Genomic DNA, 16,392 nt, shown 5'->3' with positions numbered 1-16,392 from the left:
GTGGGACCATAGGCACAAATAAGTCTCATTGTCCAGTTCCGCATTCTCATATTTGCCCACATTACTCTACTTGAGACTGCCTGCCATTCAAGAAGATTAGCCTCGTATTTTGTGTTGAATACTATGGCTACTCCTTCTTTTTCTCGATTGTCATTGCCTGAATATAACATTTTATAATATTATTTTATTTTATGGCTTAATTATTACATCTAAAAATTGCATGTGTGTCTGGCAGAACTGATACCTCAGTATAACATAACAGTCAAATAATAACTAGCATGATATTCATTAGCTGTAAACTATGTCTAAAATGGGTATAGCATACCTGCATTGATTTTTAATACAACACACACATTTTTTTTTTTAACCATAAGCTGAAATCATACTGTGTAAAATGCAAATTTGTAGCATTTTTCTTCCCCTATTAGCAGCTAAAATTTCTTATTTATTTTGTTCTTTTGGTGCTATGAATTATACTGACCTCTAATGAGCAGATAAGTAAAAGAATCAATTGAAATAATATTTATGTCATGCATAATATTTTACTTTAATGTGAAATTAATGGATTCCAGCCATTCATTAACTGCACTGTAATTGTCACCTCCATAAGAATTAAAGTACATGCCCAAGTTCTGCTTTTTATATTAAATTACACTTAATTCTGCATTAGATATTTATAGCAACCAAACATTTTCATTGCCAAAAGGATTTCAAAGAAAAGGTACTATCGGATACTGATTTCAAAATCATGATAAACATTCAACTTTAGTCACATTCAAAATGAAATCTGGATGCAAACATTATAAACAAATGAACTATTTTCATTTTTTTTAATAAGTTTCCAAATACATCATACACTTTGCCTTTCTCATCGTACAAACTTCACATATGTATTATTTATTCATAAGAAATTTACATAATTTTCAAGTCTATCAAACAGCAGTATGTACACATTTTACTCTGGGGAGTATAAAATATTCCAATGACATCCGTGATAAAGAAAGTGCTATTCAGCATATATTCAAATCAAATGATACTGCATGATTTTCTAGTTCAGTTGATAGTGGAAAACTCCTGAAGAATGCTTTGCATTTCAAGTGACTTGAAATTTAAGCTCTGTCTGTATTCGGAAACAATGCTACGGACCTAGAGAAAAATAAACATAAAAAAATATATATATTTTAGATTTATTCTTCATTTTATCAACAAAATTTCATCTTACACACACATACTGAACAACAATAAACAAAATAAAGAAGGCACCTAGCTTAAAAAAAAAAAAGTCATTCTGATGCAAACTCCAAGTATAAAACCTGTCATCTGGATCACAAACAAATTTATTTGCACTCCAAGGTGAAAAGATATCGCCTACCAAAAGTAGCGGACAAGTATAGACTAAAAGAAGAGAAAGAGAGAGGAAGATCAGTTGTAAAATAAAAAGACCGATGAAGTTGAAACAAGTAAATGCCTAATCCTTGATGAGAAGAAGAAGAATACAGAGATGTTAGCCAACTCATTTATGGTGAAAACTGAGGATTTCCTGGATGAATACATTAAAAAAAAAAAAAAAAAATTAGCCATGTGAAATAAAAATTAGCCCTCCAAAAATTTCTTAAAATTATTAATTTTGCATAACCATTTCTTACTAACTTGATTCCATTCAATATACAATGTTTTTTTTTATTCTACCCAAAAAGATAATACTTCCGAGATTGAAACTTAAAAAACTTTCAAAAAATATTTTTATCTGCTTTTGAAAGTTTAAAAGTTTCGAAGGTGGTCCTTTCCTTCATGCTTACAAAGTGATCAAAATTCATTGTAAAAAATTATGGAAACAACTACCTGTCAGAGAAAAACTTCAGTTTAATATAAAACAAAATAATCACTTGACATTTCGATCTTCACATTAAGGTCATCATCATCTGGAGTATACACATATATACAAGGAAACAAGCTGCACTACAATCTACTGGCCTGACATCTGGTGGGGAAAAAACACCTTACTACATCAACGTTAGAGTCCTGTTATTATTATTATCTATTTGGTTACAAAAATAAATTAAGCTAGAGACATGTTCACACAAAGTTATTCATATAAGTATACATATAAATTAAACCAAACAGTATGGATGATGGCGAATAAAAGCTGAAATAATTTTAGAGTCCTAAAGGCAAGATTTGCTGGAAAACTTGAAGAACTAAGTGGGTTGAATGTGTGTGCCATCCAAATTCTTGGGATTTTTATGCCACCATTATTGTTAAGATTAGGATGGTTAATCAAAATTTCACATTATTCTTTAAATTTGCATTCATATCAGGTGTTTGTATGATTTAAAAAACAGGTACTTTTCCAATCAATTTGGTGTAAGTGTTAAGAGCATGATCTGAGAGGCCTGCTTCACCAAAATTATTAAATTTAATTTCTCGTTTGTATTCTTTTTTGTGGATAGAGATTGTATGTCCAGTTTCGCCAATATAAGGTAAGTTACAGGAGCAATAAATACAATAAACTCCTGGGTGAGCCAATGAGGGCTAAGATCCTTACAGGAGTTGAATATGTTTTTTAATTTTATAGATAGTTTAAAAGTGGCATTAAGATTATAACATATTATGAGTTTTGAGATATGATTCATTTAAAATTCCAATGCACACATATACATTTTTTTAAAAAAATCATGATAATATTCTCTGGACTCTTATGATAATACTCATTTGATATGCAGCAATGTGATATCAACTATATATTAAGTATGGCTATCACCATAACAGTTTTGAAAATAATGTAATGGAAAAAAGAAATTGTATGTGTGAGTGCTAAACAGTTCAAACCCCCCCCCCACTGAACATTAGATTTTTTGTACATTAGTCTGGAAGATAGCATCATATTAATTCTTTTTTTCCCCTTCCTACTTATACTGGCATTGTTTGCTGATATAGTACAGAAAAGAAATTGAGTGAGTGGATAGCATCTCCATTCAACAGGCTGTGTGTTCAAATCCCTAGGTGGCATGAATGTTTGTGAATTCTTTACATGATAGATAATCCCAAGTGCCTACTGCAATTAACTACCCTGCTTACTGGAATCTTGAAGTGATTTGAAAAAAAGGAACATGTCCCCCACAACAGAATTTGAATTTCCCAATTATCTAACCTCTAGCTCACTTGTGATGTGATAAGCATACAAACTGCTGTGGGCAAGATTCACATAAATTTATGTTCCTTACATGAGATAATCGTGTTGTGAACCTGAAATGTGAAAATCACTACATAATAATAAGATTTTACCAACACTGTAAGAGGTTTTAATAAAAAGATTACAATGATGCAAAAAATATTCCAAGTATTTTATTTTATGCATCCTACTAAAATAACAATGCAAAATGGCTACAAATACACATACCATTTGAACAAAAAAAGAAGATTCTTTTGGTTTTTCGGAATACCTCTCAAACTGGTCTAAATTATCATGTAGCTTGAGAGTAAGAGTGTCATAGTTGCTTCGTACCACCTCTAAAACCTATAAATTAGATTAAAATATTTTACATACTAAATAAATCAATGTTCAAGTCATGACAAAATTATATTTTAAATGTAGGTTATAACGAGAAATGTCATGTAAATATAGTACATTCTTAAACATGCATATTCTAATTGTTATACTTAAAAGAAAATGTTAAAGATAAAACAATGTACAGTAAACCCTTGATTTAATGAACTAATAGGGGCTAAGGGGTGTCCGTTAAATCGCAAATTTTTTAAAATAAAAATATCTGTAATATTATACTACAATTTTATCAATATTCACTGTAATAACAAAAAAATTGTTTTACATGTTTTACACAATTTTCACACTTTTAGATAAGTTAATGTTCAATGTTGAGGCGCTTGGTTTAGGTAATCCTGCTTTGAAAAAAAATCAAGTTGTTTTTACTAATAATTAACTCCCTAAAATTACCAAATTGTGTGTAATAAAACTGCTGCAGAAAGTCACACCAGACGGCAAAAGAATCAATTACAGTGCGATTGGTGTGATCAAGTCCTAATCATTCGCCGAACATGTTTTATGAGCGGTGACTCATTTATGTCGGCTAAATTACTACAGTGTTTTTCCAACATATGATGGCCTATTCGCCAAAATTTGTAAAAAATAACAGAAAATTAATAACAAAAAATAACCTGTTAATTTAATTATAAGCAAATCTTGGTTAAAAGCATTTTAAAATTAACAGGGTGTTAATTTTCACGTGACATATGGACTGGAAATTTTGTCCATTAAATCTGAAGTCCGTTAAATCGAGGGTTTACTGTATATTAATTATGCCAGTAATTTCTAATAGCTGGATACAAATTGAGTCACAAGAGCAAAAATGAGTGTTGTGACCCATTGTTAACCTTAGCAGATTTTACTTATGACTGCAGTTCAATTTAACAGTGTTGCTGTGTAACATTTTCTGATTGTTTAATATGATGAATCAAGTTCACCATATTAAACTGGGTACTTAACCACTCAGCAGAAAGCAGTTGCATGTCTTTATAACCGAATGCTAAGCCAAAACATTTAGTTTGCTATTAAGCAGTTGCAGATAGCATTTATGTTTGCTTATATAAAGAAGATGATTCAGTGTACTATCTGCGAAATGTATGCTTTGCGGAGTGCGGTTAGGAGTGAATGTGTGCAGAAAATGTAGGGAGAATGAGGAATTGAAGTGTATTTCGGATCATGAGTGTGATATTTTTGTCAAACTTCAGAATGAAGAAAATAGGGATATGACAAGAAACAGCAAGGTTGTACCAGAGAATTGTGAGAGTGTGAATGTAGAAAGTGTGAATGATAGTATTAATAGTTTTACAGAGAATAAAAAAAGATGAGATAGATGCACTGAGTGAGATCGCGTTGTTGAATGGTGCAATACAAAGGGCAAAACAGCAGCTAGAGCATATGAGCAAAAGTCGACTGAATGAACCAGCCAATAATAAAAAATATGACAGGAAAAATAGGCGTACGAGTGTGAACATGAATGAAGGATAGAGTGCTGTATGGAGACTCGTTAGTACGAGGTGTGTTAGTAGAGGATTTGACAAAATTGTACCAACCTGGTGTGACCATAAAGGATGTAACTGAGTCTATTAGAGAGCAAAAGGAAAGGGTGAAAGAAATGATTGTTGTGGCAGGTATGAATGATTTGAAAGGAGATAAAATGGAAATGATAGAAGACCTGAATGAATTGTTTGAGGTAGCAAAAGAAAAGAGTGAGAGAGTTAGAATGATTAGTCTTTTGCCACGGTATGACAGTGAAATGTTTAAAAGGAGGGCCAAAATTGCGAATGACTTTATGCGTGGGTTATGTATGACGAGTGGTGTGGAATTTGTGGATGTGTGGAGTGAGTTCGATGGGCGAAAGGATCTATATAAGATAGATGGCTTGCATTTGAATGGTTACGGTGTAAGGAGACTTGAGAAAGTGTTGCTGAATGTAGTGGATGTGCAAATTCAGGGAAACTAGATTTATTAAGGGGGGTGGGTAGATATACAGTCCTTAGGGAGGCAGTTGAATGTACGAATGAATATAATATGCCCAAGTGAATAACGACAACAAATCAGAGTGGGATAGTTAATATAAGGCATCAAGGTAGGGTTGGGGCTAATGGGGGTCTTAAATTCATGTACACTAATGCTAGGAGTATTAGGAACAAGAAGGAAGAGTTTTTGGCCATGGTTGGCACTTCCAGACCACAGGTTATTGGTATTAGTGAATCATGGCTGACTGTAGATGATATAGCTAGTGGGATTGAATGTGATGGGTATAGTGTGTTCAGGAATGGCTGGGCGAATAAAAAGGGGGGAGGAGTATTGTTGATGATAGCTGATGAGCTACAGCCAAGGAGAATAGAAGTTGAATTGCAGGATAGAGAAAAGAGCACATTTGAGGCATTTGGTGTGAGATTGTGGTTAGCAGAACTAAATATACAATTGGGTGCTGATATAGACCAGGTGATGGAAAAGATGGTGGTGACAGTATGCACAAGCAAATAGAAGAAATGAGTGGAAGGAGGGTAATTATTATGGGAGATTTCAACTATGGTCGCACTGATTGGAGTGAGGAGAGGACACATGGGAGGAAGGAATTGGATTTTATGCGGTTATTAAGGGATAACTATCTGCGACAGCATGTAATGGAAAATACTAGGGGTCAGAGAGTGCTTGACCTAGTAATTACATCTGAGGATTTGGCTGTAACAAATATGACCACATTGCCACCAATTGGTGAGAGTGATCATAGGTCTTGACTTGGGAGGTGACTAAAGGTGTGGAATTTTCAATTAAGACAGGGTACATGTGGAATTATCGGGCTGGAAAGTATGACAAGCTTAGGCGTTTGATTGGCTCAGTGCCATGGCAGGTACAACTGCAAGGACTAGAAGTTGATAGTGCATGGGAGGCAGTTAAGAAGTGTTTGCATGAAGCAATGGCTGACTGTATACCTAGAGTCCGAATAATAAATCGAGTAGGGGTTAAATGGATGAATAACACCATTAAGCTTGAGCTGCAAAAAAAGAAACAACTATGGAGGGAATTTAAGGAGAAAGGTGACCGGCAGGCACATAAATGGTATAAAGCACAGGCCAGAAGGGTAACGAGTATGGTAAGAAAAGCAAAAAAGGATTACGAAAGAACATTGGCCATGCAGGCTAAAGAGAATCCTAAACAGTTTTTTAGATATGTAGCAAGTAAAAGGAAAAATGTACATGGCAGAATGATTTTAAAGAATGCCGATGGTAGGGAGGTAACTGAATCAGTTGATATAGTTGAGTTACTGAGTGAGCACTTTGCAAGTATATATCATCCAGGTGGTGACATTGCAGAAATGAATAAGCCAGTAGATTATACGGGAATTGTGGTGAATGAAGCGGAGGTGAGTAGTCTATTGCATAACCTCAATGTCAATACATCCGTGGGATTGGATGGTATCCCAGCTCGTGTCATACGAGAAGCAGCTAAAGAATTGTCAGTACCCTTGGCCATTTTGTTTAATTTGAGTCTCTGGTCTGGGTTAGTCCCGAGGGGGTGGAAAGAGGGGAAAATAGTTCCACTGCATAAAGGTCGTTCCAAGACTGCTGTTGTAAATTACTGACCGATTAGCATATCAGGAATCATTGTCAAGGTCTTAGAGAAATTAGTCAAGAAAAGAATACAGGATTGGATAGATGAAAATGGGATATTGTATGGGGGACAACATGGTTTTGTGAAGGGTAGATCATGCCTCAGTAACTTTCTCACATTTTATAACACAGTGACGGCTGAACTGGATAGAGGTAATGGGTTTACAGTGATACTACTGGACCTTGCCAAGGCCTTTGACAGGATACCACATGGAACCCTAATCAGTAAACTAAAGCAGATGGAGATAGGGTTGGTGAGATGGATAGGAGGGTGGTTGAAGGAGAGATACCAGAGAGTGGTTTAAGCAGGAGTGGAATCTAAAAGACGGCTTGTGACTAGTGGTGTGCCGCAGGGCTCTGTTCTTGGACCACTGCTTTTCAATTTGTTCATCAATGATATAGGAAAGGATTTGAGAGGAAGTGTTCACTTGTTTGCTGATGATGCAAAGTTGGGTAGAGCAATTGTGAGTGCACAGGATGTCAAAATTTTACAGGATGATTTGGATAGTTTGGAGGACTGGGCTAGGAAAAATGGATGTCAATTTAATGTGGCAAAGTGTAACGTTATGCACTTTGGGGTGAAAAGAATAGCAGCAGTATATCGCATTGGTGGGACTGTTGGTGGATAGGGAATTGAAGTTTAGGGGGCACATTGCAAAAGTGGCTAAATCAGCTCATCAAATCACTTGGCTTCTGAAAAATACTTTAACATGCAGAGACAAACAAGTTGTTGTTCCTCTGTATCGAGCCTTGATAAGACCCCATCTGGACTACTGTGCCCAGTTATGGGCACCAGGGTTTCTTCGTGATGGGGAGGAAGTGGAGAGGATCCAGAGGCGAGTAACCAAGATGATAGCAGGTCTGTGGAATGAACCTTATGAGAATAGATTTGTGGGTTGCAGAGATTGGATGCTAGGCTGAGGAGGGGTGATAGGATTGAGACATTCAAATTACTGAAGGGTTTCTATAAGATTGATCAAGAAGATATTTTTGAAAATATGAGTGGTGGTGGTAGGACTAGGGGCCATGCATGGAAGCTGGGCAAGAGCGTGGTTGACAAGGGTGTTAGAGCTAGGTTTTTTACTTGGAGAGTGGTGAATGAGTGGAATAAGCTTCCAGAGTCTGTTGTGGGGTGCTACAACCATGAATGAGTTCAAGGCAAGGTATGATAGATACTGTGTCAATGTCGAATAGTTGTTCTTGACATGATGTTAGGGCCTCCCTCGATGAGTCTGTCGACTCCTTGGAGTTGCCCGGAACAACAATAATAATAATAATAATTATATTTCCTCATACTAGAAACAAGTGTGTATTGATTGGATTGGTGTTTGGTTTAGTGACACAATGATGGCTAATGCACCATATAGGTTATAGCAGTACATAAGGTAATAATTACTTCATAAATAAATAAAGGAACAGCGTAAAACATGTATAGAAACGAGTGTATAAAAATCAAGTGTCTATACGATAACTACATTTTATAAATAATAATATTAATAATATAATATATATATATATCTTTTTTTTTATAAATAAAAATTGTGCGTGTGTACACGATCTACAAACTGATGCGCTGTAAAAATTTTAAAATGAAAGAAATACTTGATGAATCTCATAAAACCTACCTGAGTGTATAAGGCTCAGACAAATTAGAAATATGGCTATAATAGTGACTGCATTTGATATTTTAAGGATACTTGTGATATAAAGACTGAATAATATATGCACATAAACACAAGAAAGATATTTAATTAACCAAATATTTCAGTCTGGAAATAGCAGACCATCTTCAGTGGCACTACAAGAACAGTTTTAAAAAAATACAAGGTGGAATACTAACAATAGATCATTTAAAAATAGAACAAGCCACGTGATGTTATATCACTAAGTATTAAAGGGAATATTTTTAAGCAGAGACATGATTGAAATAAAGATATTAGTTAATGAGTTATCCTGATTAGACTTTCCCAGATTTTTGATATAGATATACAGTCATTCCGATTCAGGGTAGAACGATGGAGTAAGGCCTCTACGCTTTCTTTGAATAAACATTCAAATTTATAACAGGATCTATGTAAGAGGCAAGTTTTTGACCAAAGGATGTTGTGGTTAGTTTCAATCCATGCTGAGCCAATCCAGATTTTTCAGGTTTGTTGTGATGAATGGAGGATTGATGTTCTTGGATTCTTTTTTCAAGAGAACGTCCAGTTTGTCCAAAATAGGAGAGATCACAGTTCCAGGGAATTTGATAAACTCCAGGAAAATATATAGTTGAGCATTTGTCTTTAGGAGAAGGAAAATGGGAAGATAATTTGTTAATAGGTGAATATGTAGCTGTTAACTCCTATTTCTTCAGAATTCTTGCAATAGGTTCTGAAATCCTGGAGATGTATGGAATTGGAACTCGACGTATTGAATCTTCGTTGTTTTGTGGTGGATTATAAGAATCGAGAAGATGTTGAGTACTTTTTTCAGAAAAGCCATTGAGTTTCATGTGTTGTTGGATAGTAGAAAGTTCTTTCTGTAGAAAATTAGAAATAGAACAATTAGTTTTGGCTCTTCTGATTAGACATTTTATGATTCCTGTTTTTTGACAAGGATGATGGGCTGATTCTTTAAGAATATAACGACCTTGAACGTTGGTTTCCTGTAAACTGTAGTTGTAAGAGTATTTGAAGGTGACCGGATGAGGAGAACATCTAAAAAAGATAACTGGTTGTTTTCTTCCATTTCCATAGTAAACGTTATACGATGATGTAAGGAATTGATACTGTTTAAAAAAGAAGTATAGGAGTCTTTGTTGTGCGGCCATACAGTAAAGATGTCATCTATATATCTATTTCATCATCTATTTTCCTTCAACCATCCTTTTGGGTAAGATATATAGATAACATCTTTACTGTATGGCCACACAACAAAGACTCCTTACCTTCTTTTTTAAACAGTATCAATTCCTTACATCATCATATAAAGTTTACTATGGAAATGGAAGAAAACAACCAGTTATCTTTTTTAGATGTTCTCCTCATCCGGTCACCTTCAAATACTCTTACAACTACAGTTTACAGGAAACCAACGTTCAAGGTCGTTATATTCTTAAAGAATCAGCCCATCATCCTTGTCAAAAAACAGGAATTATAAAATGTCTAAGCAAAAGAGCCAAAACTAATTGTTGTATTTCTAATTTTCTACAGAAAGAACTTTCTACTATCCAACAACACATGAAACTCAATGGCTTTTCCGAAAAGAGTACTCAACATCTTCTCGATTCTTATAATCCACCACAAAACAACGAAGATTCAATACGTCGAGTTCCAATTCCATACATCTCCAGGATTTCAGGACCTATCACAAGAATTCTGAAGAAATAGGAGTTAACAGCTACATATTCACCTATTAACAAATTATCTTCCCATTTTCCTTCTCCTAAAGACAAACGCTCAACTATATCTATTCCTGGAGTTTATCAAATTCCGTGCAACTGTGATCTCTCCTATTTTGGACAAACTGGACATTCTCTTGAAAAAAGAATCCAAGAACATCAATCCTCCATTCATCAAAAGAAACCTGAAAAATCTGGATTGGCTCAGCACAGGATTGAAACTAACCACAACATCCTTTGGTCAAAAACTCGCCTCTTACATAGATCCTGTTATAAATTTGAACGTTTATTCAAAGAAAGTGTAGAGGCCTTACTCCATCGTCCTAACCTGAATCGGAATGACTGTATATCTATATCAAAAATCTGGGAAAGTCTAATCAGGATGACTCATTGATTAATATCTTTATTTCAATCATGTCTCTGCTTAAAAATATTCCCTTTAATACTTAGTGATATAACATCACGCAGCTTGTTCTATTTTTAAATGATCTATTGTTAGTATTCCATCTTGTATTTTTTTAAAACTGTTCTTGTAGTGCCACTGAAGATGGTCTGCTATTTCCAGACCGAAATATTTGGTTAATTAAATATCTTTGTTGTGTCTACGTGCATATATTATTTAGTGACTGCATTTATTAGTGAAATGAGGGCAGCTGAATAAAACTTGAATGATCGTTAGTCTGGTACCACAGGAAACACATATAGGCATGTCATCATTCCTCAATAGAAGGAGTATGTGTAAGATGAGTATGACCTATGTGGAGCAAAGCAAGAACAACTTCCTCTTGATGGTCCCTATGTGGGGTAGGCTGCCATGATTTGATTTCAGGCTTCATTTGATGAAGCCTGTTATTGATCTCTCTATTCCAATGGCAGTCATCATGGAATAGAGAGATCAACAGTTTCTATCTTATGATCTGCTTGTAATCAACATAGGAACGTTTGTTTTTCAAGCAGACGGTGAAAGCTTGAAAAACAAACAGACCTAGCTGTAGTAACTGCAGACTCATATTTCTTAATTCCAACATGACATGGAATACAACAGAAGCACATATTTAAAATTATATATCCATTGCATAATGGATATCCTTGTTTTTTCATTATATTCAATAATTTTTCTCTGCATATTTTATCAAAGGCTGTCTTATAATTTATAAAGGCCACACACGTCTCTAAAGTAAATCTCATCTTTTTTCAACACAAAAATATTGTCTATACACAATCTTCCATGTATGAAACCATTTTTTCCTTTTGAGAGTAGATTGTTTGCAATATTTCTAAGTCTTTAATTCAGGATTTTACTGTAAATTTTGTAATCTGAATTTAATAAACGTATTCTTTTATAATTTCCACAATCATCTCTGTCTCCTTTCTTAAATATTGATATAACCTTAGCTTCTGACCAATGTGATGGTACCTCACATTTCCTCAAACAGTTATTAATTTTATTAATAAATCTGTCTCGAGAATCTTGGTGAGCTTTCTGTACTATGGTTTTAGCTATATTTCTTCTGTTTCCTTTGTGTGTTTTTGAAAGAATGATTTGTATGCTATTTGTTTTTCTTTTTACTACTTGTATATGAGAAATATATATATATATATATATATATATGTGTCATCTGCATTATTTAAACCTTGATATCTCTTGGCTATGACTCCTACTGATAAGACCTCAATAAAGGTCGAAACTGGCATGGGTAGTGAGTGACCTTTCCCATAATGCATAGCAATACACACTTTTGAAAGACAGGGTGCTTTGCATTATGGAACACTAAGGCAGCTAATATGAAGTCATCATTCTCTATATACAAATAACTTAGTTGTGAAGATGCTTCACTTGCAAATGCTGCTTAGTGGATATAAAGGATTAAACAAGAATATAATTTCTTGGCAGGTTGAATTCAAATGACTTCTTTACAAATGTAAATGCATTCACCATTATGCATTATATTTACATTATCTAAATTATTCCATTTAATATTAGGAAAACCAACTTTGACCATTCTGAATAGACTAGATAAACAAGTATATCAAGCAGTTAGATTTTGGCTTGAGTGCCAAATGATGTTCCAGTTGTTTATCTTCATGCATCCATTAAATCTGGTGGATTAGGAATTCCTGCATTGAGATGGATGGTTCCTCACTTAAAATATCTAAGGTTAAATACCATATCTACCTTTAGAACTGCTTTGATCCAACAAGAATTAACAAAAACACTATTTTGAACTTTTGATAATGGAACGCAATGTTTCTAACCCCTTTGAAAGGAAGAAATGGGGAAGAAGCCCTTCAGTGGCTCAGAGGGGGGGGGGTTCCATCTCAGCATCTTTAGGTATGTGAAGGAACGAGAATGTTACCTGGATGGGAGTATGTAGATCTGGTCAGAGCTTGGATAAATGTCCTTCCTACCAAGGCTCATACAGCCTGCAGTAGGCATAATATAGATATCTCATTTAGGGCTGGACATGGGTTCAAAGAAACTATGACACATATATCTCAATATTGTTTTAGAACCCACAACATTAGAGTTAAAAGACACAATGCAATATGTACTATCATAAAGAACCAACTAGAATAGAGGTAGTAAGAAAGGAGCCAAATATAAGGATTGAGTTAGGTATAATTAAAGCCTGATCTTTTTGGCATCAAGAAATGGTAGTGTTGTTCATCCTGGATATCAAAGTCTGTACATCGAACTGAGACCTAGAGCTGGCAAATGAGGATAAGATAAATTAAAGATATCAAGAAATTATATTCTTGGTTTCATCCTTTATCCAGTGTAGGCAAGCAAAGTTTGCTTGTGAAGCCACTTCATGACTGAGCTACTTGTATATAGAGGCTATGACTTTACATCAATTGCCTTAGTATACCATAATGCAATGCACATATCCTTACAGACATGTATAATGCTATGCATTATGGGAAGGGCCACTACCCAGACCAGTTTTGATCTTTATTGAGGTCTCATCTTCTTGGTGAGCCAGACCAAGAAGTGATACCAAGGTTGAAGTAATGCAGAAGTCATACAAAGGATGTCCAGAAAGTAAATTCCGATGGGCTGTCAGAGAAACAAAAATATATTTACAAAAAAAACTTTATTGGAAATTAAAGTAGACATCTTTCACTACTTTTCTACATAATTTCCGGTATTGTTCAGGCACTTATCATAACGGGGCACCAATAGTTGCATACCTTCGCCGCCTGTGACACGAACCATGTATTGACTGCTTCTTTGACCTCGTCATCTTGAAACTGCTGGCCACCAAGGAAAGATTTCAAATGTTTGAACAGGCAAAAGTTGTTTGGCGTGAGGTCAGGGCTATACAGGGGATGATGGAAATTGTTCCCGACAGAAGGTGGCGAGAAGTTGTTGTGTTATGCCAACCGTGTGTGGGTAGCATTAGCATGAATCAAAACAACGCCCCTGGGTAAGGATGCCACGTCGTTTATTCTGGATCACACTATGCAGTTTCTTAAGGGTTTGGAAGTACATACTCGCATTGATTGTGAAGCCTTGACCCAAGATGTCTACCAGCAAAATTCCTTGTCTGTCCCAAAACACAGTGAACATGATTTTTCGAGTGGAAACAGTTGTCTTCAATTTCGTCTTGACTGGTGATGAGGTGTGTGCCTCCACTCCATGGACTGTTGTTTAGATTCAGGGGTTGCGTGCGACACCCAAGTCTCATCCCTGGTGACACTTTCCTGATCATCTCACTCACTCAGGAAAGCACCGTCCCTGGCGATGCTTTCCTGAGCTGACAAGTCTGCTCAGGAAAGCATCACCATCCTCATGGTAGCGTGTCAAGAATTCCAACACACTGCCCAGCCAATTCATTTTGTGTTGTTCTGTAAGCAACTTTGGCACTCAGCATTCACACAATTTCTGATAATTCAGTTTCTCCGACATAATTTCAAGAAAACATGAACGTGAAACTTCTGGAAATTGCAGCGACAGTGACATCATAGTGAATCCCCCTATTCTGTTAAATCTTCTCTTCAACTGAATGCACTAAATCGTCAGTCACTAAAGATGGTCGCCCACTCCGTTCATCATCATACACACCTGTCCTTCCTTCATTAAAAAGTTTTACCCATCTACGTACCATTGAATCACTCACTGTGCGTTCTCCATAAATCTGAATAATTTGCCAATGAATTTCAGCTACTTTAACATTCTTCATATTCAAGAAACAGATAACTGACCTAATTTCACATATGTGGCGGGTGATTCGATTTTCTTAGACATTATAAACACACACACACCGAGAAGCATGCACATTGCGAGAATGTCTGAAAATGGCACCAATGCCTTGCTAATGAATCAACAAACTCAGCACACATGCACACCATTGCAATCGCAGAGCTGCAGTGAAAATATTTAAAAACGGAACTTACTTTCTGGACGTCCCTCGTATTTCCATATATGATATATACGAAGATAAGATAACTTATTATACTTCTAATCTGGGTATTAAAAGACAGTGTTCAGAGAATATGGTTTGCTGCAGGCTTTTTTTTTTTTTAATAACCATCTCAAATTGAGGAGTATGGTGTGTAAAGTCCTACAATGATACACAGGTATTAGGTCGAAGTGCCCAAGACATCAAAATACTTTCCTTCTGAGCCCTTCAAGGAACATCCTCGATACATCCTCCATGCATTAATTGCATAGAGGATGTATCAGCAAATGACAAACAGGATACCTAAAGAAAGTGTTGGTTAAGATTCGACATATAATTGTAAAGTATGCATCAGTGGTGTGCACAATACCACTGATGCATACTTTCTTCTGTGCATGCCACTGATGTGTGCTAGTTATTGCTCTAGTGTTAGGGTACTGTAATGCAAAGAATTAAAAATAAAAATAATAAAAATTAGTGTTTTGAATCCTCAGTCTAAGGTAAATTAATAGAATTGTTAGAGAACTTTTTTTTAAACTAAAGCAAGGCACTAACCACTATGCAGCAGTCTTATTTAATTGCAGCATGGTTAAGCACTGAGACTTCATAATAGAAATATTACATTTCTTCTTTATATAGTTGTCCTGAGATGGCACATCTGTTCCTAGAAGAGCTTTCGAAAATGTTATGAAGTGTCATCTTGATGTTTTCATCATCAAGTTCTAAAAGAGTGTTTTAAGAGGAATGCAGGAACAACAATCCTGTAAGGGAGGACATTGTAATACACTGGTGTCCAAAACCTAAGGACAAGCTATATTTAAGATTACAACTGCAAATTCAGATGAATCAGCATGTAGCAATTTTTATACCTCACAATTTCGAGTAGAAAGCAGGTACACATTCAAATTTTCGAATTACGTACAAAGGGGTCAGTGGTAACACTCAGCAGGACAAAAGGCAAAATGCTGCACTAAGCAAATTGTGTTTGAAGGAAGCTCTTTGCATGAAAGGAATAAAGTTGCAAACTTGGATGTCTTGTAATGTCTCAAAGACATCATCTAAATGATTTTGTATTGGGAAAGATTATTATAAACCTTGAAGAAGGCTGAAGAATTACCGATTTATTGCCAGAGAGTTTGGAATCTCACAAAGAGTTGTATCCAGGCTCTGGGCAGCATTTCAAATAATGGAATGTGTCCCAGACATTTTCTAAGAGGTTGCCCTCACTCTACCATGGAGCACGAAGACAGATTTTTTTATTAGAATAGCAAAACATAATCGGTGCATCATGGCAGGTTAGCTTGCAAGTTTGATCCATTGTCACAGACATCTTGCCACAGTTTGTGGATATCTCGATAAACTGTGGCAAGATGTCTGCAACAAGTAGACTTATATGGCCGAAGGCCTGTTGCATTACTTTATCTGAAGCTCATCATAGAGAATGTT

General features: G+C 35.5%; 1 protein-coding gene across 5 annotated transcripts in view; it reads right to left on the bottom strand.

Annotated features, from left to right (window-relative positions):
- Positions 1–813: 813 nt before the first annotated feature.
- Positions 814–16,392, bottom strand: part of LOC150106430 (armadillo-like helical domain-containing protein 3) — a 352,469-nt gene continuing 336,890 nt past the window's right edge. For all 5 annotated transcript variants that reach the window (XM_090392440.1, XM_090392443.1, XM_090392441.1 and 2 more), the window contains 2 exons: positions 3,401–3,517; positions 814–1,146 (listed from right to left, as the gene is read on the bottom strand). In XM_090392440.1, coding sequence (XP_090248566.1) covers positions 1,054–1,146; positions 3,401–3,517 — 210 coding nt within the window. In that variant the 3' untranslated portion in view covers positions 814–1,053. The remainder of the gene's footprint in view (positions 1,147–3,400; positions 3,518–16,392) is intronic.

This window comes from Typopeltis vanoorti, chromosome 5 (assembly GCF_054136105.1).
Source record: "Typopeltis vanoorti isolate ZY-2024b chromosome 5, IOZ_Tvanoo_1.0, whole genome shotgun sequence".
Classification (NCBI taxonomy): domain Eukaryota; kingdom Metazoa; phylum Arthropoda; class Arachnida; order Uropygi; family Thelyphonidae; genus Typopeltis; species Typopeltis vanoorti.
Note: the sequence above shows the minus strand (reverse complement) of the source record. Positions and strands in the feature narration are given on the sequence as shown.